The following is a 27,234-nucleotide window of genomic DNA, read 5'->3' as shown; positions in this document are numbered from 1 at the left end:
TTTTGACTTGCTTCCCCATGATGCGGGGCTAAAATAACACGGGTTCGATCCTCGGCCAGCCGCAGATTCTCAATTACATTATATATATATGTCGTGTCTAATAGGTAAAACTGGTCAATTAGCAAGAACTCATTTAAAATTAAGTCCTTTCTAAAATTTTCTCTTATACGTTTAAAGATATATTTTTTTCATTAATGTTAATGTAAAAATTTATAATTTTGTACCAATAGAATCTTAGAAAACTTACCTAACCTTATTATAAAAAGCCCAATTTATTTTAGCCTAATCCAACTAAATATATTTTAAATATGCTTACAATAATTTAATACTAAATAAACACAATGAAATATATTTTTTTTCGTTAGGTTCAGAATGATTTTGGCGAAATTATTGCATACACAAATTTTCACTTGTCCTATATGGCAAGATGAGCGTTGCTATTTAAGCCAAGATCGCAGTTTTCTGCCTATTCGGCACGACATATACATCTTTCTTTCTTCTTTCAACACACCGGCCGTATCCCACCGAGGCAGGGTGGCCCAAAAGGAATTCGCAAGAGCAGGCGAAATATACACAAACACTGATCTCTGGCTGAAGGAGACTCGAACCTACGAACCTTGGAACAAGGTACGCAATGCTTTACCAATCTACCCACACTGGACCAATACCTTGGAGTCCAGCTTGCGCTAGACTTTGATCCAAGGCAGCCAGTTTTCAGGGAGAAGGCTTACAGCTTTTCATCTCATCCCTTGCATGCATCAGCCTTACTAGAGATATTAAAAATGCAAGGAATTCGCAAGAGCAGGCGAAATATACACAAACACTGATCTCTGGCTGAAGGAGACTCGAACCTACGAACCTTGGAACAAGGTACGCAGTGCTTTACCAATCTACCCACACTGGACCAATACCTTGGAGTCCAGCTTGCGCTAGATTTTGTTAATATCTCTAGTAAGGGTGATGCACGCAGGGGATGAGATGAAAAGCTGTAAGCCTTCTCCCTGAAAGCTGGCTGCCTTGGATCAAAGTCTAGCGCAAGCTGGACTCCAAGGTATTGGTCTAGTGTGGGTAGATTGGTAAAGCACTGCGTACCTTGTTCTAAGGTTCGTAGGTTCGAGTCTCCTTCAGCCAGAGATCAGTGTTTGTGTATATTTCGCCTGCTATTGCGAATTCCTTGCATTGTTAATATCACTAGTAAGGGGCTCCGGTACAATTGAATGCTAATTGCGATGGGGACTCCGCTACAATTGAGTGTTCATTGCGATGGGGACTCCGGTACAATTGAGTGTCCGTGCACTGGGGACTGTGGTACAAATAAGTGGTCATGAACTGGGGAGTCCGTCCAGCTCCATGCTGCACCAGGCTACTATAACGTGGCTGTAAGGATATAATAATTAAATCACTGCACGAAGTAGCAAAATGCCATTATACTGAGCGACAGAAAGTGTGACTTGAATTTCTTTGGTGAGTTTATACCTAAATTGTGGCGGATGAGGTAAATAAATTCCCAAGATTTGATCAAGAAAAACCTTAACTGTAGAATGAAAATAATTTAGAACGTATTTACGTCACCAGATTAGGAAAATGCAAATTTGTTTTTATGTTATCGTGTGAGGTATTCACTGAAAGAAGTGTTGGAGGTTCGATACTCCTTCCGCTAATCGTTATGCAGATGCGCTACTCTCGCTTCCAGTAAAGTTCAGACGACAATCATGCGAATACTAAGACATTTCATTGCGAAAATCCTTATGAACAAAGGCAAATATACGTCCAAGACACGACTAAGCAAATATTTACCAGAGCACAATCAGAATTTTATTCGTAAAATTAAGAAACCCTCAGCTTCACCATGTATAATGTTCTAGCACCCTCAGCTTCACCATGTATAATGTTCTAGCACCCTCAGATTCACCATGTATAATGTTCTAGCACCCTCAGATTCACCATGTATAATGTTCTAGCACCCTCAGCTTCGTCATGTATAATGTTCTAGCACCCTCAGCTTCACCATGTATAATGTTCTAGCACCCTCAGATTCACCATGTATAATGTTCTAGCACCCTCAGATTCACCATGTATAATGTTCTAGCACCCTCAGCTTCGTCATGTATAATGTTCTAGCACCCTCAGCTTCACCATGTATAATGTTCTAGCACCCTCAGCTTCGTCATGTATAATGTTCTAGCACCCTCAGCTTCGTCATGTATAATGTTCTAGCACCCTCAGCTTCACCATGTATAATGTTCTAGCACCCTCAGCTTCACCATGTATAATGTTCTAGCACCCTCAGCTTCACCATGTATAATGTTCTAGCACCCTCAGCTTCACCATGTATAATGTTCTAGCACCCTCAGCTTCACCATGTATAATGTTCTAGCACCCTCAGCTTCACCATGTATAATGTTCTAGCACCCTCAGCTTCACCATGTATAATGTTCTAGCACCCTCAGCTTCACCATGTATAATGTTCTAGCACCCTCAGCTTCACCATGTATAATGTTCTAGCACCCTCAGCTTCACCATGTATAATGTTCTAGCACCCTCAGCTTCGTCATGTATAATGTTCTAGCACCCTCAGCTTCGTCATGTATAATGTTCTAGCACCCTCAGCTTCGTCATGTTTAATGTTCTAGCACCCTCAGCTTCACCATTTATAATGTTCTAGCACCCTCAGCTTCACCATGTATAATGTTCTAGCACCCTCAGCTTCACCATGTATAATGTTCTAGCACCCTCAGCTTCACCATGTATAATGTTCTAGCACCCTCAGCTTCACCATTTATAATGTTCTAGCACCCTCAGCTTCGTCATGTTTAATGTTCTAGCACCCTCAGCTTCACCATGTATAATGTTCTAGCACCCTCAGCTTCACCATTTATAATGTTCTAGCACCCTCAGCTTCACCATGTATAATGTTCTAGCACCCTCAGCTTCACCATGTATAATGTTCTAGCACCCTCAGCTTCGTCATGTTTAATGTTCTAGCACCCTCAGCTTCACCATGTATAATGTTCTAGCACCCTCAGCTTCGTCATGTATAATGTTCTAGCACCCTCAGCTTCACCATGTATAATGTTCTAGCACCCTCAGCTTCACCATGTATAATGTTCTAGCACCCTCAGCTTCGTCATGTATAATGTTCTAGCACCCTCAGCTTCACCATGTATAATGTTCTAGCACCCTCAGCTTCACCATGTATAATGTTCTAGCACCCTCAGCTTCGTCATGTATAATGTTCTAGCACCCTCAGCTTCGTCATGTATAATGTTCTAGCACCCTCAGCTTCACCATGTATAATGTTCTAGCACCCTCAGCTTCACCATGTATAATGTTCTAGCACCCTCAGCTTCACCATTTATAATGTTCTAGCACCCTCAGCTTCACCATGTATAATGTTCTAGCACCCTCAGCTTCGTCATGTATAATGTTCTAGCACCCTCAGCTTCGTCATGTATAATGTTCTAGCACCCTCAGCTTCGTCATGTATAATGTTCTAGCACCCTCAGCTTCGTCATGTATAATGTTCTAGCACCGTCAGCTTCGTCATGTATAATGTTCTAGCACCCTCAGCTTCGTCATGTTTAATGTTCTAGCACCCTCAGCTTCACCATGTATAATGTTCTAGCACCCTCAGCTTCGTCATGTATAATGTTCTAGCACCCTCAGCTTCACCATGTATAATGTTCTAGCACCCTCAGCTTCGTCATGTATAATGTTCTAGCACCCTCAGCTTCACCATGTATAATGTTCTAGCACCCTCAGCTTCACCATGTATAATGTTCTAGCACCCTCAGCTTCGTCATGTTTAATGTTCTAGCACCCTCAGCTTCACCATGTATAATGTTCTAGCACCCTCAGCTTCGTCATGTATAATGTTCTAGCACCCTCAGCTTCACCATGTATAATGTTCTAGCACCCTCAGCTTCGTCATGTATAATGTTCTAGCACCCTCAGCTTCACCATGTATAATGTTCTAGCACCCTCAGCTTCACCATGTATAATGTTCTAGCACCCTCAGCTTCACCATGTATAATGTTCTAGCACCCTCAGCTTCACCATGTATAATGTTCTAGCACCCTCAGCTTCACCATGTATAATGTTCTAGCACCCTCAGCTTCACCATGTATAATGTTCTAGCACCCTCAGCTTCGTCATGTATAATGTTCTAGCACCCTCAGCTTCACCATGTATAATGTTCTAGCACCCTCAGCTTCGTCATGTATAATGTTCTAGCACCCTCAGCTTCGTCATGTATAATGTTCTAGCACCCTCAGCTTCGTCATGTATAATGTTCTAGCACCCTCAGCTTCACCATGTATAATGTTCTAGCACCCTCAGCTTCGTCATGTATAATGTTCTAGCACCCTCAGCTTCACCATGTATAATGTTCTAGCACCCTCAGCTTCGTCATGTATAATGTTCTAGCACCCTCAGCTTCGTCATGTATAATGTTCTAGCACCCTCAGCTTCACCATGTATAATGTTCTAGCACCCTCAGCTTCGTCATGTATAATGTTCTAGCACCCTCAGCTTCACCATGTATAATGTTCTAGCACCCTCAGCTTCGTCATGTATAATGTTCTAGCACCCTCAGCTTCGTCATGTATAATGTTCTAGCACCCTCAGCTTCACCATGTATAATGTTCTAGCACCCTCAGCTTCGTCATGTATAATGTTCTAGCACCCTCAGCTTCACCATGTATAATGTTCTAGCACCCTCAGCTTCGTCATGTATAATGTTCTAGCACCCTCAGCTTCACCATGTATAATGTTCTAGCACCCTCAGCTTCGTCATGTATAATGTTCTAGCACCCTCAGCTTCACCGTGTATAATGTTCTAGCACCCTCAGCTTCGTCATGTATAATGTTCTAGCACCCTCAGCTTCACCATGTATAATATTCTAGCACCCTCAGCTTCACAATGTATAATGTTCTAGCACCCTCAGCTTCACCATGTATAATGTTCTAGCACCCTCAGCTTCACCATTTATAATGTTCTAGCACCCTCAGCTTCACCATGTATAATGTTCTAGCACCCTCAGCTTCGTCATGTATAATGTTCTAGCACCCTCAGCTTCACCATGTATAATGTTCTAGCACCCTCAGCTTCACCATTTATAATGTTCTAGCACCCTCAGCTTCACCATGTATAATGTTCTAGCACCCTCAGCTTCACCATGTATAATATTCTAGCACCCTCAGCTTCACCATGTATAATGTTCTAGCACCCTCAGCTTCGTCATGTATAATGTTCTAGCACCCTCAGCTTCGTCATGTATAATGTTCTAGCACCCTCAGCTTCACCATGTATAATATTCTAGCACCCTCAGCTTCACCATGTATAATGTTCTAGCACCCTCAGCTTCACCATGTATAATGTTCTAGCACCCTCAGCTTCGTCATGTATAATGTTCTAGCACCCTCAGCTTCACCATGTATAATGTTCTAGCACCCTCAGCTTCGTCATGTTTAATGTTCTAGCACCCTCAGCTTCGTCATGTATAATGTTCTAGCACCCTCAGCTTCACCATGTATAATGTTCTAGCACCCTCAGCTTCGTCATGTTTAATGTTCTAGTTCCCTCAGCTTCACCATGTATAATGTTCTAGCACCCTCAGCTTCACCATGTATAATGTTCTAGCACCCTCAGCTTCACCATGTATAATGTTCTAGCACCCTCAGCTTCGTCATGTATAATGTTCTAGCACCCTCAGCTTCGTCATGTTTAATGTTCTAGCACCCTCAGCTTCACCATGTATAATGTTCTAGCACCCTCAGCTTCGTCATGTATAATATTCTAGCACCCTCAGCTTCACCATGTATAATGTTCTAGCACCCTCAGCTTCACCATGTATAATGTTCTAGCACCCTCAGCTTCACCATGTATAATATTCTAGCACCCTCAGCTTCACCATGTATAATGTTCTAGCACCCTCAGCTTCACCATGTATAATGTTCTAGCACCCTCAGCTTCACCATGTATAATGTTCTAGCACCCTCAGCTTCACCATGTATAATGTTCTAGCACCCTCAGCTTCGTCATGTATAATGTTCTAGCACCCTCAGCTTCACCATATATAATGTTCTAGCACCCTCAGCTTCACCATATATAATGTTCTAGCACCCTCAGCTTCACCATATATAATGTTCTAGCACCCTCAGCTTCACCATATATAATGTTCTAGCACCCTCAGCTTGGCCATGAATAATCTAGCACCCTCAGTTTCGACACAGTACAAGCAACAGCTTGTACTGTGTCGAGGCTACCGTCCTCTGGCCCCTTCCCTGCCTCACTCACCATGTTACCGAGGTCTGGTCTAACTGTGATGAGAAGTGAGAACTCCTTCGGGAACCCTTCAGGGTAGATGTCCCTGGTTTGGACCAGTAGAGGACGATTCCTCACTGCTCGCCATGACCCAGGACGCGTGCTCGACTCTCTCCACCCAAATTTGCTAGGTTTGTAGTCCTTGTCTTGCAGGTGTAGTACGTCAAGAGTTCCTGCCAAAAAAAGAGAAAACAGGGAGATCTGAGTATCTAAAAGTGCTACAGATCCAAAGGTGCATAGTAATTATCGTTGTTTGACAGTTTTCTGTGTACATGTCGAATGTAACGATTGCAATATCACGAGCAAACCTTCGACAGATTTCTCATTAAGAATATGATTGCCACTGCTAACCACTGGTTATGGTTTCCACTGCTAACAATTCAACTGAAAAAAATGCCATTCAAAATAGCCACCAGGACAAAACCGGTATAATACAAGAATATACTAAGGTCACATCCGTCAGTAAAATAGACTACGATTGCATGTACCATTTACCTCATCATCTGCCTCATCATTTCACCAATCGCTCTTTTTCCTTCCCGTGCCCTCTTTCCTATACCCACAAACTTGTGCCCACTTTGTCACTGCATTCTTAAATCTACCACTCCTTGCTGATTATGCATAATTTCTCTGGCCGACCTTTCTCCCCATAGTTGCGTATATTTAAAGCCTCCCTACCGTCCCCTTTAATTTAATAACCTTCATTTCTCTCTTTCCCAATGGTGGTATTTTCCTTATATCCCATCTACCTCATGCTATCGCTGTAGTTGCCACTAAATAATGATCTTATATATCTGTCGTATCTCTAAACATGAACATATCCCGAAGTCTACCCATCACTTATTTATATACTAATATATATCCTAGTTAACTGTTGTCACTACTGTACCCCATATAACTTAGCATGTACGTATACATATTTATCCTCTTTTTCCATAAAATGCATATTACCTTTTATCAAAACTACTTTCTATACACAATTCAGTTAGAAATCATAATATTACTTACTACTGGCTTTCCAAATGCACCTGCGATGCATATACAACAGTTTCTGCCACTTTAGCACCAAGATTTCCCATCACAATTATTTTTTTCACCTGGTTAAAGCTTCCAAATACCAGCTGTACTCCCCAAAATTTCTTCCACTCCTCTGCATATCTCTCTTTCAGAGATACATATACATTTACTGCACCCCAATTCTCACATCCAGCCCTTATTCAAAACCACAAAATTCTTGAGTTTACAAACCTCTATTCCTTCTTCTTCTTATAATAATAATAATAAATCATTTATACAAGTACATGTACATTGTGTACAGTCCTAGCTGACATATCATATACAGAAAGCCCCTTGTTATGCAGAGTATTTTGAGCAAATTAGGTAAATTTTGTCCCCGCCATGCGATCCACACCAGTTTACTGACACCTAGATACCTATTTCACTGATAGGTGAACAGGGACAGCAGGTGTCTTAAGGAAATACGTCCTAATGTTTTCATCCGTATCGGGCATCGAACCCCGGACTAGAGTATGTGAGCTGGGTGCACTAGCAATCGAGCTATGGGGCATTTCTTCTTCTTTCAAGTCGATCATTTAACATCACTACCCTATTTTTTTGCTCTGATTTTCTCGGATACAAGTGATTTAATCCCATTAACTCTTCCTCACTGAAATTTTTCTAACCACTCTCCCCCCCCCCCCAACTCCCGTCCTCTTTAATCTTTCTTTCGCTTACAGCTAAGACTTCCATCTTCTTTCCACTCACTACATTTACAATCATTTCTTTATTATCCACACTACACCCACGTACAATAATGTTTAAAGTAAGTTACAAAGTACTTACCATTACAGGAGAAGTAGTTACAGCGACGTCGTTCCGTGTTGTAACCTTGACAGCCCTTAGCGTGTAGGCAGTACCTGTAATATTGAAACCCGTCATTATCTACAGTAGACATATATATATATACGAGGGTAATGCAGATACCGATCTATGAACATGTTATATTTGTTGATATTACTTGTCTATCTACATCAGTGATACTTTAAATCTAGTTTTAACGAACTGCTTCTTTTATTATACCATACGTCTCTATGTGTGTATTACTTTGATGGATTTATCGTACTTATGCAGAGAGTAGGAGGAAGAGAACAAGGCTTTCAAATGAGCTATTGTAGGTAACATCTCTTAGCTTGTAAATAAAGTTAGAAACCTTAAGCTAACCTTGTAAATCCCTGTATAAAAGAAAGGAAAGAGAGAGAGAGAGAGAGAGAGAGAGAGAGAGAGAGAGAGAGAGAGAGAGAGAGAGAGAGAGAGAGAGAGAGAGAGAGAGAGAGAGAGAGAGAGAGAGAGAGAGTGAGAGAGAAAAAATATTAACTCCAAGGGGTTTACCCTTCAACCCCTCTTTCCCTCCTCCCAATTTTTAAGGGACGGGATATACAGTTTATCATGAAGCACGGAGCCGTGAAATATCCAGCATACCTAAAATACCTGTTTCACTTAGCATGAATTAAGTGTTTCAAGCAAAATAACTACATTTTCATATCATTGCTGTACTTAAATACGGGAAAGAATTGATTTACCTTATTTTTTTAACAAAAGAGTACCTGTTCCATTTCTCCACTGAATGGGCATTATACTTATTACCAAAGAAGGAACATCTATTTTCTCTTCCTAAGAGACGAGGTATCCAGACTGACAAAATTATAGCAACACACACACAGTTTAGGATAATCTCCAATATTTATGGTAGAGCTTGGGTTCCCTGGCAGTATACGAGGACTTGTGCTTCGTATAATTTATTTATTTATTTATTTATTTATTTAATAATTTGAACATACAGAGGTACAAAAAAATACAGGTAAGAGCAGTATGCCAAAACCACTTGTATGCATAGCATTACGGGCTGGCTTAAAATTAACTTAAGATTAACTAAGCAATGATGTAATCAGTGATAAAACATTATTGTAAACAGATAACAATAAAGCACAAATGAGTATTACAAAGACAGGTCATATGGTTGCATACATTGCTGTACATTCAGTAGAATGGAGTATTCTGTTAGGTAGTGTATTTAAAAAATAACAAAGTTAAATTGGGTCTTAGGTTTAACATTTATGTGATATAATTATGAGAAACATTTAAGATATACAATTTATAAGGTTCAATTATTCAGTATTTATTTGGTTTTGAGTGAGTAAGTGATCTTTGAGAAGAGACTTGAATTTATAAACAGGTAGTGTTTCTTTTATATTTACAGATATTGAATTCCAGATTTTAGGGCCTTTTATGTGCATTGAGTTTTTGGATAGCGTGAGATGGACATGAGGAACATCAAAGAGTGATCTGTGCCTTGTGTTATGGTCATGAGGTCTGTTGAGGTTAGCAAGGAGATGTTTGAGGGGAGGGTTAATATCAGAGTTAAGTGTTCTATGTATGTAATAGGTGCAGTAATAAGTATGGATGTTTTGTATGGTGAGTAGGTTTAGTGTTTTGAATATTGGTGGAGTGTGTTGCCTGTAGTGGGAATTTGTTATCATTCTGACTGCAGCCTTTTGTTGGGTAATTAGTAGTCTGAGATGGTTAATTGTTGTTGAGCCCCATGCACAAATTCCATAGGTGAGATAGGGGTAAATAAGAGTGATATAGGGCCAGGAGGGCTGACTGTGGAACATAGTATGCCTACGGTCTTGGAAATTTTCTTAGAAATTTGTTGTATATGTGTATGAAATTTGAGTCTATTATCAAGGTGGATTCCTAAGAATTTTCCCTCTGTTAGCTTTGTGATAGGTGATCCGTTTATCATTATGTTAAGAGGGACATCTGTAGCTCTGTTACCAAATTGAATGAAGTAGGTTTTGTCAATGTTTAGTGTAAGTTTGTTGGTCCTCATCCAGGTAGATATTTTCTGTAATTCAGTATTTACAGTATTGGCTAGCATGACTGGGCTCGGGTGAGAGAAGACGTATGTAGTGTCATCTGCAAATAGTGTGGGTTTGAGTAAATGCGAAGCATTTGGTAGGTCATTTATGTATAGGAGAAAGAGAAGAGGGCCAAGGACACTTCCCAGTGGGACACCAACTGTAAATGGTTGTGCGGAAGAGTTTGCCCCATTTGTGTACACATATTGGCTTCTGTTGCTGAGGTATGACTTGAGGTAGTTGAGGGAGTGCCCTCTTATACCATAGTGTGACAATTTTATGTGGAGCAAGTCATGGTCAACTGAATCAAAAGCTTTACGTAAGTCAATGAAGATCCCCAGTGGGACTTCTTTTTTCTCTATTGCAGTGTATATATGTTCTAGCATGTGTATAATAGCATCATTAGTATTTTTATTAGGCCTGAATCCAAATTGGCAAGGGTTGAGTATGTTTTGGGAGATGAGGTAGGAGTAGATTCGTTTATGAATTAATTTTTCGAAGATTTTTGAGAGAGGGTGTAAGTTGGATATTGGCCTATAGTTATTCAACTCTGTTTGGTCTCCTCCTTTATGGATCGGGGTGACCCTTGCTATTTTGAGAACTGTAGGGAAGGTAGAGGATTCAATGGATTTGTTAAAGAGTGTTGCAATGATTGGTGATAGCACTTGTGACACTTTTTTGTATATAAAGGGTAGTAAGGTATTTAAATCTCCTGTCTTGTTTTTTAGTGTGTTGATAATAAGGGAGACTTCGTATGGGTTAGTCGGAGCTAGGAACAGTGTGTTCGGGTAGTTGCCAGTGAGGTAGTCATTTGGTGGGGTATCTGAGCTTGGGATTTTATTGGCAAGGTTTTTTCCTATAGTGGAGAAGAAATCATTTAGTCTGTTTGCTGTTTCTGTTGGTGGGAGTTGGGGTTCATCTGATTCTGCTAAATTAATTTCGCTATTTCGTGGTATCTTTTTTGTTCCTAGAATTTCTGATAAGTACATTGTCTACAGAGAATAACACTGCAAACATGAGTGTAGAATTATCAGTTAGGAAGTAAAGTAATAAGTTACATAAACCAAAATTTTAATAACGGCCTTGACTCAAAGCGCTGCCATCTTGTGCCAGTCTTATCAAATAGCATCTACTCGCCAAGCAACGCCTGCTAATCTCATCTACTCCTATCTACTCACAAAAAACTATCTCCTGCTAGTCTTGTCTATCATCTACTTACCAATCATCGTCTACTAGTCTCATCTACCACTATCTACTCACAAAGCCATCTCCTGCCAGTCTTATCTACCATCATCACTCATCGTCTACTAGTCTCATCTACCACTATCTACTCACAAAGCCATCTCCTGCCAGTCTTATCTACCATCATCTACTCATCATCTACTCATCGTCTACTCATCGACAGCTTCTTCTCGTCTTACAAATAACTCAGTAAAACCTTGAACACGTTATCAACACATTTTTCTTTATCATGCCAAAATTCCCTTCTGCGAAGGAATACTTGATGAAAGGCTTTTGTTCCAGGGAAGTTCTTGCTACTCTCGCCTTCCTTGGATCAAACATGATTACCTTCCATTCCGAAGAAGCTGTATGGTCCCCTACTAGTTTAGCGCTTCCTTACTTTCTAAGAAACAATTATGAAATGGAATAATAATACTAATAATATTATTAATAATAATAATAATAATAATAATAGTAATAATAATAAATAATAATAATAAGTTGCTAATGAAGGGCTCTTAATCCAAGGAACTGGTTTTACCCTCCCCTTCCTTGGATCAAGCCTCATTATCTCTTATTCCACAGGCACTGTATGACCTACTGATTTAGCGTTTCTCTACGATTCCTTTCTTTTTTTTTTGTTATTTTTATTATTATGGAACTATTATAATTATCATCATGTACGATTATCGTTATTATTATAGAGCTATTATATATAATTATTATTATATACATTATAGAATTATTATTGTTAATTGTAGAATTGTTATTATTTGTGGTGCGGCATGGTTCCATTCAAGAACTTTATTGCACGCATTTCTGCACCATACATTTCTCCTCTTAGCGGAATGACAAAGCGAGCTCACAACCATGAAGTTAACTAGGAAAAAAATAGGGACAGAATTCGTACCATAATGGGTGCGTTGGGCGGTGCCATTAAGCTGTTATCCACCAACATTCCGACCATTCTCTGGCTTCACAATGCTAATTCCTGGCTTCACACAGCTTTGTCCTCATTTCAGGGGAATTGCCAATGTGAGACTATAATTAATAATTTCCTTATTTTCCCAGCGTAGATGCAGTAGTGTTATTATTTATTAAAATAAACACTCGTAGATACCCCCTCCCCCCTCCCCACACATATAGGAGGAGGCGTGAGGAATGAACTCAAGAGGCAAACGACTTCATAATAGGGACATTCTTACTGTGGGTTCCAAGGTTATGATTAACAGTGATGTAGAAACCCCACTTATCAGCGACAGACAAAGACATGAGTACGACGATGCTAATGACAGTGATGCAAAGCTGCTATCATTGGGGACTTTACCGACAAGGAAATAACTAGGGGAACCTGGAGTTGCACTGGGGACCAGAAATGCGGAGGGATAAGATCCTGAAAGGTGGTAATGGAGACTTTCATGATCCATCGAAGGGCACAACCAGGAAGAAAGGAGGGAATGAAAAAGAAAGGCTACACCTGAGTGATTCTCACGATTCAGCCTTAAGGGATATTGAATACGAGAGGCTCCTGGGTGATATCAGAAACACTACGAGGAAAACACTTCTTTTAATTCTCTCTTTAATGATTAGAATAAGAGTGTACAGTGACACGTTAACTTCCAATACTCTAAAAATTTAAATTACCTGTCGACACGATACACTGAAAGATCTTAGAAAAGTATTATGTCTCAAGCTTGACTGTCAAAATAATCGAGGAAGGTAAACGACTCCAAGAGAGACGAATGCAAGTGTAGGAATGCTAAGTGTATTATTCAGGGTGGCTCGGTGCTATATACACTATCTTCCTACCTCTGAGAAATATCCCCTCACCCTACTTGTTGCAACCTATGAAACAATGATTAGTTCCTCAAGAAGCACATGTGAAAGTACGAAAGGCATACAGCTAATATTTTCCATTCCGAAGTAGCTTAATGTGCGCATTTTGTTTCGCCTGTTTGCAGTTGTCGTGTATCATAAATGCCACCATCAACACTGGACTTAGTTCTCTCGTCTTTTTCCTAGAATTGTGCTGTTATCTTCTACAAACATTCAACTTCCTACATCCCATAAAGTCTTCCTCAAACTATTGTCTTTGTGTAAGTGCATCAGTGAACAGGTGCTACTGATATTCTTCAGAACTGGTTGGTCAGAACTGTATTGAAAGTTACGACACATGTGCAACATCTGGATATCTTTATTGTAGACGTTTCGCCATCCAGTGGCTTTATCAATACAGATTCCAGGACATAATTAGAAGACAGAACTATATACAAAAGATGAGGTAATCAGTCCCTCAGCCTTGGAGTTAGTGTTCACAGCATCGTGGTGGTGGAGAATCTGGAGCAAAGGCAAGAAGACTGGCGGTTATAAAGGTGTCAGTGGATAAGGACGTGTAGCAGACGAGAGCATAGTCACTGGTAGGCGGGATTCCTCACTAACTTCAAGACTGAGGGACTGATTACCTCATCTTTTGTATATAGTTCTACTGTCTTCTAGTAATGTCCTAGAATCTGTATTGATAAAGCCAGTTGATGGCGAAACGTCTACAATAAAGATACCCAGATGTTGCACATGTGTCTTAACTTTCATACTGTCGGTATTTTATACCTTTCTTGCACAGAACTGTATTGTTCAGCCAGCTGTACAGGTTAGTGCTTACTAAAAATATTGATTTAGGATGACATGAAAAGAAGTTGATTTTAATTGATATGAGGAGACCCCTTATCAAATTCTTTAACATGTTTAAGTTGATATGATTACTTGCATGATTACAGTTCTGGGGAACGCATCCACGCTATTAAATTATATAATATTGTATCACAAAGTGATTGAATCCCACATACGAACGCGAAAATTTCTGTCTCTTTCCCATCTGTCTCACTAACCATGTGCCTTTCTGTGTTTACTCCATCGGTCTCCCTCACTACTCTATCTCTATTCCTTCTTTCTCCCCTCTGCATCTCTTTCTGTGTGTGTGTGTGTGTGTGTGTGTGTGTGTGTGTGTGTGTGTGTGTGTGTGTGTGTGTGTGTGTGTGTGTGTGTGTGTGTGTGTGTGTGTCTGTGTGTGTGTGTGTCTGTGTGTGTGTGTGTCTGTGTGTGTGTGTGTGTGTGTCTGTGTGTCTGTGTGTCTGTCTGTGTGTCTGTCTGTCTGTGTGTGTGTGTGTGTCTGTCTGTCTGTCTGTCTCTCTCTGATAAATTAGACACATGTGCAACTCTTGGGTATCTTTATTGAGGAAACGTTTCGTCACACAGTGGCTTTATCAGTCCATACAAAGGAGAAACGTGAAGAACAGGGGGAGAATGAGGTAATCAGTCCCTCAACCTTGAGTCGATGTGGTCAGTCCATCAATCTTGAATAGAATACAGCATATGTGCGGAGAAGTAGCTTATATACCGTAGGCAGGAGAGGTGCAGCAGTCGTAGGTGGTGTCACATTTGTTCAATGTGGAAGTAGGTCGTGCCCAAGGGTTAGGCAATACTTGGGAATTCTTCGCTTGTCTAACCCTTGGGCACGACCTACTTCCACATTGAACAAATGTGACACCACCTACGACTGCTGCACCTCTCCTGCCTACGGTATATAAGCTTCTTCTCCTCACAAATGCTGTATTCTATTCAAGATTGATGGACTGACCACATCGACTCAAGGTTGACGGACTGATTACCTCATTCTCCCCCTGTTCTTCACGTTTCTCCTTTGTATGGACTGATGAAGCCACTGTGTGACGAAACGTTTCCTCAGTAAAGATACTCAAGAGTTGGACATGTGTCTAATTTATCAACGTGTCGGTTCTCTGAACCATTCATCTACTCTCTCTCCCTCTCTCTCTCTCTCCAGCTCTCTCTCTCTCTCCCTCTCTCTCCCCCCTCTCTCTCTCTCCCCCCTCTCTCTCTCTTCCCCCTCTCTCTCTCTCCCCCTTTCTCTCTCCCCTCTCTCTCTCTCCCCCTCTATCTCTCTCCCCTCTCTCTCTCTTCCCCCCTCTCTCACTCTCCCCCTTCTCTCTCTCCCCCCCCTCTCTCTCTCTCTCTTACTCTCAGATTCTCATTACAGTAACTGGTATCCGAAATTTGAGCTTCCAGGAACCAAGCTATTACACTACTGGGCCTAAACAAAATGGCAGTACCAGGAATTATCCACGAGTGATCGAGGACGAAAGGGATGGGCGTGAGAGAATTACCATGCCTGGTCCAGAGTTACCAGGAGCCAACATAGTACCAGGCCTGGCCCCAGGCCTGGCACCAGGCCTCAGGAGGAAACAAGGCCGAGCGTGAAGAGAGATCATTGACCAAGGGAAAACCCCTGTGACGTACCTTCTCCTCTCCTGGGTTCCACTGTCACAGGAGGCGCTGCACCCAGACCAGTCTGACCAGCCGTCCCATCCTGAGAAAAAAAGTATAGAGTTAGTACAGTGTTGTGGTTCAGGGGAGAGGGGGAGGGGCTGTAGTTGAGTGGTGCGAGGCAGGTGGAGAGCGAGAGGCAGGTAAAAGGCAGAAAAAGGGGAAAAAGACACAAATTGATAAAACAAATTAATATATGATAAACGTAATCTTTGAAGAATGAATGTGTGTAACTCTGGTTCGCTGAAATGCATCTCATTACCTAAATTGCTTGCTTTTTAGCTGTTTTAAATAATGGGTTTACTGTCCGCCGGTATATAATAGCTACAGTTTTAATGTTTTTGTTTCTTATTGTTTATTTTAATGGGTTCCCTGTTGGAAGTTAAAATTCACTTCATTGTACGAATCTTCTGTAAGCAAATTATATCTTCATATGTACTGTCCCATACGTTTCCTCCTCTCATTTTTTTTTCCATTTTGTCCACTTTTAATAATAATAATAATAATGATAATAATAATAATAATAATAATAATAATAATAATAATAATAATAATAATAATAATAATATATTTCTACAAGTACATGTATAAGCCTAGCTGACATCAGTGACATACTAATATATAGGAAGTCCCTTGTTATGCAGAGCATTTCGGGCAGATTAGGTCAATTTTGTCTCATGATGCGACCCACGCCAGTCGACTAACACCCAGGTACCTATTTTACCGATAGGTGAACATGGACAGCAGGTACCTTAAGGAAACATGTTTCCAGTCCTACCAGGGATCGACCCCCGGGCTTCAGTGTGCGAGTTATTTAAGAGTTGGGTTTTGTTTGCTCTTCAGTGCTATTCAGAACCCGCTTTTGATATAATAATTTTAATGATGTAATTATGTCCTTATATATGCTGCACAATAATTATTCTGTTTTGTTTACATTCATCCCCCGTAATACTATACACGATTAATTTTCTATAGAATTCAGTCTATGATCAGAATACTTTTTTTTAAGTTGTAATTTTGACCGCAGAGTTTTTCCTCCTCCCGAACCATATCTTTTTCCGTTACTTCGTCACTTTGATATAATATGTTTACTCACTTTTCATTGCACACTCACATTATTATTATTATTATTATTATTAAAGATTAGCCGGTATTCTCCCGGCCCGGGCCTTTTCCAAGTGGTGGCCCGGCCTTGGCTCCCTCTTTAGGGAGTGTCTGAGACCTAAGTCTCCCATGGGAGGAGGCACAAGTACCTCCTCATCTTTGGGACCAACTGTCCCCAGGCCTAGCCACAAGCTAGGCCTCTCTGGTCTGCCATCCCCGCCCCAAGGGGGCAAATGGGAATGACAGTCTTATGAGCTAAAGGCTCGGGCTCAGGCACCTACCCTACCCTAGAAGGGTTAGGCATGGTGTCGATCGCACACTCACAGTCCATTGTACTCAATTATATGGAAATCCTCAATTAAAATATGTCATGAGCTTTTAATGTATTATTTTGTATTATTTTTCTTCACTATGTGTTGCTAGACGGTGAGTTGTATGCACATTCAAATAGGAATTTTCGGTTTTTGTCTTTCAATATCACCATAAATGTAAATATATTTTTAATTTACATTTTTAAGTATTTTTTTTTTCACTAAAGCAGTCCCAGTTCTATTTTCACCAACACTGTTTATATTTCACACAAAGTTGTATATTACAACTCCTCCCCAGTGAGTCTTATGTTCCTTTAATTTCATTTCAGTTAAAGCCACAGGATCGGGTTCCTCTATTGGGTGATAATATCAGTCAAGGCTGAGGGACTGATTACATCATCTTTTGTATGCAATTCTACTGTCTTCCAATTATGTCCGTGATTTTGTGTTGATAAAGCCACTGGATGCTAAAATGTATACAATAAAAATGCCCATATGTTGCACATGTGCCTAATTCTTCTTCTTGTGGGCATTGTATACCATACACGCACAACAAAACCTTCCTTCTCTTTCCTTGAATAAAACCTGATTACCTTTTACTCCCAGCTATGCCTCTATTGGTTCAACTCTTCCCACTACTAAATAATAACATGGATAATAACATAAATATAACGAGTATTTCATTAAAGTAAAAGATTATTGCATTGTTTATATATGTGTAACGTAACCACCAGTAATAGAAATAATATTTAAAGGAAACAGTACTCAAGCAAACTCACTCGTACCCAGGACTGCAGCATTATACAGCGCTGTCAGTTTGGAATCACCCAACGTTAGGGAACAAACAAAACTGTTTTAAAAAACCTTGACATACTCCACGTACTTCCTGAAAACAGTGAACAAAAATGGGAATATTTATTGCCCAACTAAGAACATTTTATACAACTAATCATAACTTTCTCTTCCCTAAATAAAGAACTATGGAGCATGGACGTTATAAGATGTTTAGCATCAAATCTTATTTTCGTTAAAGATTCCATGATCTGACAAAAAAAAAAAAAAAAAAAACATTGATTTTTGAAAGTTGTCCTAATGAATTGGCACTAGTCCGTTACTATTCCTCCTCTATATCAGTGACTTAGCCAATGTCTGTCAGCAGTTCAAACCATATGTAGATAGCACTACATTAGTCACATTAGGATGGACACCATGCCCAGCCCTTCTAGGGTAGGGTAGGTGCCTGAGCCCGAGCCTTTAGCTCATAAGACTGTCATTCCCATTAACCCCCTTGGGGCGGGGATGGCAGACCAGAGAGGCCTAGCTTGTGGCTAGGCCTAGGGACAGTTGGTCCCATAGATGAGGAGGTACTTGTGCCTCCTCCCATGGGAGACTTAGATCTCAGACACTCCCTCAAGAGGGAGCCAAGGCCGGGCCACCACTTGGAAAAGGCCCGGGCCGGGAGAATACCGGCGAATCTTTAATAATAATAATAATAGTCACATTAAATATTGTCATGTTGTCATAAAATAGCATAGGATTTTGCCGCCAAAGTGGCTAGTTTACTGTGCACCTCATATCCATCCTGTTGACGATACACAAAAGGCATAGAAACTAGACCAAAAAGTGTTTACATTAGTACTTCTGGATTTATATCCCGATGTACTGCAATATTTCAAGTTTATAAATTTTGCATCTAGTGCATCATTGCTATCACCCTTCCTAAGAGGAAACCTGTCACCCATAGCTACTAAATTTACCTTGAGACAGTCAGTGCACATGATCCGGGTGCCATCTGGTTTGAGGTCCGTGAAACAAGGTGATGCCCACTGACTCAAGCAAATTCAGGAAATTATATATTAAATCTTGTATCTTATTTTCATTAATAAGAAATCTTAACATACCACATAGGTTATTACACCGTCTGTCTTTATATTCCTCAATAAGTGGTCAAGAAACATGATAGTGAGCTGGGCAACATAAATATTCACTCTGACAACACCCTACAAGTTGTCGCCTAAGTGAATAATTTACATAGCAGTCATTTACTATTCAGATTGTAAGAACGAAAATAAAATTAAATACGAGCGTCCAACTTATACACGAAGATGTAAAAGAAATAATGTTGGAAATTCTTTCAAAGATTTCTTAATTTGTTCCCCTTGATGCACTTCTCAAATTTACTACACATTAATTTACAAGTATTAATATATCATAGAAAACGGGCTGGGATCAACAATCAGAAACCAGTCTGTACACAGTAACTTAAGTTTAGGTTAGGTAAAGGTTGTCAGGAAACACAAATATTTACTGACGTGGGTCTTAGTCATGTGATGACCCGCAGCTGGAGCTTTTGGTCATCTGACCGAGGCCTTCCGCTGGCTTACCGGTCAACCCCTTTAAAAATTATGGTTATGATATCGATACAATAAGACAAATCTGCCATAAGAGTTATCTCACTATTGGTGAAGGCAGCATGCACCACTCTGTGCTAGCAACTGAACTTATTATATAGTATTAAGTTAATTGTATTCTATGCAGTCTCGTTAATGAATAAGACATGTGCAACACTTAGTAATTGGCAACGAAGATGGAGAATTGTTGCACATATGTCTTATTGATCTCCTGCACTGTTCATTCACATGCCTTTCCATGCACTCTTCACTTGCAAGCAAGCCCCGCTTTACAGCGCTTCACTTCACAGCGTTTCGCTAATGCAATGGTTTTTAATTATGCTTATTCTTCATTTATTCAGACTTCCTACAATAAATATCTTCACCACTCACTATAAGCTAAGAACGAAAATATTTTAAGTAATGTGTGTACTGTGTATGCATTTTTAAGGCCTAGCTCTACTTCTCACTTAATATATGATAGTTTTAACATGTTATCAGGCTTTTATATTCCTTTGAAATTGAAAATAAAAGGCAAGGTTACACAGAACTATATCCGAAAAAGGAACACTTATTTTAAGTAGAAAGTTCATGCAAATACAAAGGGAAAAATACTGAACATTCTCCCTGAAGAGTACAATATCTGTACATGCATTAATTCAAAGTAACAGCTTTGTATCCTGACACACAGCTCAGCGAATATCATTGCCATATCTGCATAAAAGTTAAAGTTACTTAAGTGCTACTGCTACCTGCTACACACCTGCACATTACCAGCATTGATTATTGTCACACTTCTTGTTACCTGTTTCCAAATCTTTAGTCACTATTCAGCAGGTTTTTATGTTATGCGTCTGGAGGTTGACATTAAACTTTGCTATCGGTCGTAAAGGTTATCATTCAATACAACTTATCAGTGTATATTATGAGATACTTTTATCGTGTAGCCGCTGCTTGTTTACCTATGACTCTTGTAATCTGCTGTTTTTCCTCCTTACGTCCATGTGTGTGTGTGTGTGTGTGTGTGTGTGTGTGTGTGTGTGTGTGTGTGTACTCACCTATATTTGGTTGCTGGGATTGAGTCTTAGCTCCTGGCCCCCGCCTCTCAGCTAGACATTACTACTAGGTCCTCTCTTTCACTGCTCCAAAAGCCTTGGCATACCTCTTCTTATACACCGCTCTCCAGATTGTCTCTGTCTCTGTCTGTCTGTCTGTCTGTTTCTCTTTCTTCCTCCCTCCATCTTTTGCTCTCCATCCTATTTTTTGTCCCATTCTTGCATCTACCCTTCTCTTTCCTATCATCTTCCCTCTCTAATTTTCATTCTCCCTCCTCTCCTCTCATTTCCCTCATTTACGCACTTACTCTTCCATACATCAGATTTACAAACTTTTCCTCAAAAACTTGTCCTAACTTCGCATGTCACGCCAGTAAAACGCACATCATCTGCAATAAAAGAAAACGACTTGCGTGTCAAAGTTTTCCCAGAGGTTTATGTGCAAACACCAACAGCCTGATTGCCAGTCGAAGGACCGAGCCTCCACATCTGGCGCTAAAGGACCCACACGGGATTAGCGCTTCGTCAGGAATTTCTGCCTATATGCAAAAGTGTAAATTTTATCCCGAGAAGCAATTTCTTTTGGGTCAGGAATTCACATTTGTCTAAGTTAGCGTCATTCTGAAACTCCAGACGGTTGACTTTTCTTCGCGTTCTAATGCGGAACTAACTTTTAATGCATAGCTAGAGAAGTTCTACAAGAATTATGTCGGGTTACCCCAAAGAGACTGAGATCGATAAGTAGATAGATAGAAAGGCAGATAGGTAAATATGCATAGATAGAAAAATAGATAGCTATATAGACGCAGAGAAGAGCAAGAAAGAGAGAGAACAGAGCAAGAAGACTCATCTCTCGCCTGGACCCAGCCTGGATAGATCTGTCGTTTTAGTAAAGCCTTTACCACCAGAGGGATGTGAGCGGCCTTACTCTTATGTACAAGGCCGATATTGCCAAAGCAGCACACTTGGCTCCACTCCGAGGTCCGAGGACAGCGAGAAGTGAGTTTCTACACAGCAAGACGGGCAGCAAGCAGCAACTTCACTTTGCACACTTCTCCAGAACATCATTTCGTCTGTGATAATTTATTCCCAGGATGACACGAGTCTGGAACGTGTTCGTTCAGCACAATGATATCGACGCAAAGTCAGTTGAACAAATGAAACCGCTGACCCACAGATGGCTCCAAGTTGGAGCTATCTGTGGGCCGTCTTGTTGCATATCTGTATGTCTCATAAGAATAAAAAGATTTTGAAATGAGCTGACGTAGGTAACAGCTATTAGCCTGTAAATAAAGTTAGGGTCCTTAACCTAACCTCGTAAAACCTTGTGTAAAAAACAGAGAGAATGAGGGTAAGAGAGAGAGAGAGAGAGGAGAGAGAGGGTGGGGAGAGGGAGAGAGAGAATGGAATAGGGAGGAAAAATAATTTCTCTAATGCATCACCGGAGTGATTACACTGAACACAATATATAAAACAACTTAATAAGAGCACCGGTATCCCCGCCTCCACTCCACGCCGTAATTAAACGAGCAGTTGCTTAATGTACAGTAACAAAATTCTGACGGAATTTTTCAGATTTAGAGTACGAGGCTAAGTGTGTGTGGAGGCAGGATATAGTAGATACATAGTGTAGTAGAAAATGGAGGTTTTATTATAAACCATTGTTAATTAGGAGGGTTAGTATCCCAGGAAAAAAACAAAAAGCTAAAAAATGTGGTTTATTCCCAATGGTGTTTTATTTAGGTACTTTCCTTCCCCGGGATGTGACCCACAGAAAAATCGTCTGATAGCCAGGCATCTGTTATCATGAAAACCGATTAGGATAAGGAAAAACTGTAAATGGACATAAAATGCGTGATAGATGATCAAGTACACAAATAACCAGCACATCGGTCGTCATAAGCTTTTCTCTCTCTCTCTCCTATGTGCGGGTTATTGGCGTATTGTTCCAGTGACGGTATTGTGCCTTTTTGTTCATTGTTGACCAAGTAATTCATTGATTTCAACTACAGCATATGCAAGGTCACGGGAAATTAGAGAACGGGTAACATGACAGAACACTGAATAAAGTCTCTGGAATCAGAAGCTATAAACCTTTATCACTGAGAAAAACTTCTAGGAGAGTATAGTACCGAGTACATCGTCGGAAGCACAACACAGCCGAATAACGTCTGCGGCAAGTGTTCGCTTCGGGAATTTTAAAAATAATTATTCACGTCTCTGTATACAATATGCATTAGGTCTGTCTTAGCATATTAAGAAACCGGAGAAAGAATTGGGTTTTGCAACGAGATTCGTCCCAGAGGTAAAGAAAATGAGCTATGAGAGGCTAAAGAAAATGATATGACATTAGGGGACAGAACCACCACCTTATCAAGTCCTATTCACAAGGCTTGATAAGGTGGAAAAGAACAGACTATTCAAGGAGAGAGACTTGTACACGCGAAGAGCAAGCAGTGACCTGTCTTCCTGCTCCTGCTGCTCAGCTTCTGTGTAGTTTGCCTGGCAACCCGCTGATCCACATTATCAAAGTCTAGTTAGTCTGTATCCTAGCAGACGTAAGGATCCAATTTTTTTCTGGCAACATTTCTGGCAGCTGCACGGGCCCTTGAGTTTAGACCTCACCTGCCATGGGTTCATACCCCAACCGTTCCGTGATTTAACTGAGGGTAGTTTGTTAAATAATCAGAGCTAATTGATGTTCATACAGTTTATGTATTGCGTGTCCTCTGTTTTTCACTGGGTTAATTTTACTCTTCCTCTTATACTAATCTAACACGTTATGATAGTGTACCGGCTTATGTTTAGGCTCTCGACCTTCCAGTCCCTTACACTTATGTATTATCATGTATCTCTCCCTCGCCTGCTCCAAGGAGTACATGTATAGAACTATGAGGCGTTCCCAGTAGCTTAAATGTTACATTAGCTCCTCGAAGATAGTAAACAATGTTGCATCACTTCTACCTGTTATCTCTTCTGTCTTGAACCGAGCCGCTAATTCCTAACAGTACTCCAAGCGATAGAGCCCAAGTGATTTGAACAGTCTCACCACTGGCACTATTTTCTCCCGTTTCGATGCGTTAGAAGACAAAGACACATATGAGTTACAAGGATGCTACGAAGTATTTCTTCAGCCTCAAGGAGGATAGGAAGCGTAATGACCTGGACAAGGAATTAGGGAAGGTAGGCACCATTCATAGTTCTAAGAATAGGTAATACAGGGCCCACCAGGAAAGAATGGAGTAAATCCGATAAGCTGGGAGTTAAGAGGCAGGGCCAAAATGTCAAAAATGTGAGTACACACATACTCGCACACGCGCGGACACACACACACACACACACACACACACACACACACACACACACACACACACACACACACACACACACACACACACACACACACACGAACAAGTATTAAAAATATTTCAGAGTATATATTTCCCCAAAAGAGTACTTAAGCATTTGTTCCCATCAGAGAGAGCACTCAAGCAATCATTCCAGCCTAAGAAAGCACTCAAGTGCTCGCTCCAGCCTGAGGAAGCATTCAAGCACCTACAAAGCCCAAAATAAACCTTCATCAAGGGTTTAAAGTCGAACAGAAGAGAGACACAAATAACTCGTACATAGAAGAGAGGAGCTTACGACGACGTTTCGGTCCGACTTGGACCATTTACAAAGTCACAGAAAACATATATTTTCCACGGTTTATGCATTTCACCCAATGTCATCATTCAAGAAAAACATACCAGTGCTAAAAGTCCGACGCTAAAAAACAAAATTAATTTCCACTTAACGAGCAGAATCCAACAATTCCAGATTTAATTTCCTTCGTCAATTGGGAAGTTTGTACTTACATGGACGCATAGGGTGTCATCCCACTTTCACAAAAACCATCATCAGCTTTTAAAAACAGTTATTGTCCAGAACAGATATACTCAAGCTTCTTAAATGGTGATAATTAGCAAAGTGGCCCCTAAACATCTGAAGCAATTCCAGTCTTCTAAGATACATAGGTGTAAAAATTTAAAGTTCGTCAAAACTTAAGAGACACGTAAGTTCCACCTTCTTCTAATAACATGTTCATTTTTCCACTATAATCCACCTTGTCCATAATTACTACCGCATTTATTTTTGTCTGTGAAGGTGAAGTCCAGGATCTTTCCTTAATTCATGGTGTAACTTAACAAATCTTAGAGGACAATTGTGTTGGAGAGTTCTGAGCAAAGCTCACACCTCTCCAACAAAAGGGTGGTGGTGAACAAAGGGGTGGTGGTGAACAAAAGGATGGTGGTGAACAAAGGGGTGGTGGTGAACAAAAGGGTGGGGATGAACAAAGGGGTGGGGGTGAACCAAGGGAGTGCCAGTAGACAAAGGGGCAGTGATGAACAAAGGGGTAGTGGTGAAGACAGGGGTTATGGTGAAGTGGTGGTGGTAGCAAAGGGGTAGTGGTAAACAAAAAGGTGGTAGTGTACAAAGGGGTGGTGCTAGTGGACAAAAGGGTGGTGGTAGACAAAGAGTTGATGAACAAAGGAGTGGGGGTGAAGAAAGGGGTGGTGGTGGATAAAGGGGTGGTGTTGGACAAAAGGGTGGCTGTGGACAAAGGGGTGGTGAACGAATGGGTGGTGGGCAAAGGGGTGATTGCAAGTAACAGCAAAGGGGTGGTGAACAAAGGGGTGGTGGTGAGCAAAGTGGTGATGGCGAACAAATTGGTGGTGGTGAGCAAAGGGGTAGCGGTGAGCAAAGGGGTGGTGGTGGACAAAGAGGGGATTTTGAACAAAATGGTGGTAGTGAACAAAGATGTGGTGAACAAAGGGGTGGTGGTGGAAAAAGGGATGAGTAAAGTGGTGGACAAAGGGGTGGTGGTGGACAAAGGGTGGTAGCGAACAAAGGGGAAGTGGTGAACAAACGGGTGGTGAACAAACGGGTGGTGTGAATAAAGGGGCAGTAGACAATAGTGTGAACAAAGAGAGAGTGGTCGAAACACGGGTTGTGCACTAAGAGGTGGTGTGATAGACAGAGAGGTGGTGTGGTAGACAGAGGTGATGACGTGGACAGAGGGAGTGCGTGGTAAGAAGAGGTGTGGTAGAGGGGTGGTGTGATAGACAGAGGGGTAGTGTGGTAGACAGAGGGGTGGTGTGGTAGACAGAAGGGTGGTATAACAGAAGGGTGGCATGACAGAAGGGTGGCATGACAGAAGGGTGGTGTGATAGAAGGGTGGTGTGATAGATGGGTGGTGTAATAGACAGATGGGTGGTGTAATAGACAGATGGGTGGTGTGACAGAATGGTTAAATACACGATAATAATAATTTTCATAAACTACAATGATCTAACTAAAGGTGTAGCCGGATAAGCGAGTAATCGGATAATGTATATATAGTCATCGGCTGGGAACCGGTTAATTAACGTCGTCTCAGGTTGCCTGGCTTGAATCATCTCCCCAAACTGTTAGTTATTTTCTTTTATCCCAGCGATTACCTTTACCGGCATTTTCTTGTGATTATCTTTGTCTGCTTGACCTGGGATGCCCTTTGACCGGTATGACTTGGCATTACCTTCGCCAGATGCGACGTGGTATTTGTCCCTGATCTGGGATAGTTTTTATTTTCTGCTACCTGGCATTACCTTCAACTGCTAGTGCATGGGGTCAACTGCTAGTGCATGGGGTCAACTGTTAGTGAATGGGGTCAACTGCTAGTGCATGGGGTCTACTGCTAGTGCATGGGGGTCAACTGTTAGTGCATGGGGTCTACTGTTAGTGCATGGGATCTGCTAGTACATGGGGTCAACTGTTAGTGCATGAGGTCCACTGTTAGTGCTTGGGATCTGCTAGTGCCTGGGGTCAACTGTTAGTGCATGGGATCTGCTAGTGCATGGGGTCAACTGTTAGTGCATGGGGTCAACTGTTAGTGCATGGGATCTACTGCTAGCGCATGGAGCCAACTGCTAGTGCATGTGGTTAACATAGTACATGGGGTCTACTGCTAGTGCATGGGGTCTACCGCTAGTGCATGGGGTCTACTGCTAGTGCATGGGGTCAACTGCTAGTGCATGGGGTCTACTGCTAGTGCATGGGGTCAACTGCTAGTGCATGGGATCAACTGCTAGTGCATGGGGTCTACTGTTAGTGCATGGGATCTGCTAGTGCATGGGGTCAACTGTTAGTGCATGGGGTCTACTGCTAGTGCATGGGGTTAACTGTTAGTGCAAGTGGTCTACTGTTAGTGCATGGGATCTGCTGGTGCATGGGGTCAACTGTTAGTGCATGGGATCTGCTAGTACATGGGGTCTACTGTTAGTACATAGGATCTGCTAATGCATGGGGTCAACTGTTAGTGCATGGGGTCAACTGTTAGTGCATGGAGTCAACTGTTAGTGCATGGGGTCTACTGCTAGTGCATGGGGTCAACTACTAGTGCATGGAGTCTGCTGTTAGTACATGGGATCTGCTAGTGCATGGGGTCAACTGCTAGTGCATGGGGTTAACTGCTAGTGCATGGGGTCTACTGCTATTGCATGGGGTCAACTGCTAGTGCATGGGGTCTACTGCTAGTGCATGGGGTCAACTGCT

General features: G+C 41.2%; 1 protein-coding gene across 1 annotated transcript in view; it reads right to left on the bottom strand.

The window, feature by feature from the left end:
• LOC128695258 (uncharacterized) overlaps positions 1–27,234 on the bottom strand; it is a 1,855,180-nt gene that overhangs the window by 210,130 nt on the left and 1,617,816 nt on the right. Inside the window, exons 7-9 of the mRNA XM_070099904.1 lie at positions 15,775–15,844; positions 8,168–8,241; positions 6,299–6,498 (exon numbers count right to left, since the gene is read on the bottom strand). Of these exons, the coding sequence (XP_069956005.1) occupies positions 6,299–6,498; positions 8,168–8,241; positions 15,775–15,844 (344 nt within the window). The remainder of the gene's footprint in view (positions 1–6,298; positions 6,499–8,167; positions 8,242–15,774; positions 15,845–27,234) is intronic.

Source organism: Cherax quadricarinatus, chromosome 70 (assembly GCF_038502225.1).
Source record: "Cherax quadricarinatus isolate ZL_2023a chromosome 70, ASM3850222v1, whole genome shotgun sequence".
In the NCBI taxonomy this organism is placed as follows: domain Eukaryota; kingdom Metazoa; phylum Arthropoda; class Malacostraca; order Decapoda; family Parastacidae; genus Cherax; species Cherax quadricarinatus.
This window is presented reverse-complemented; position numbering and strand designations above follow the sequence as displayed.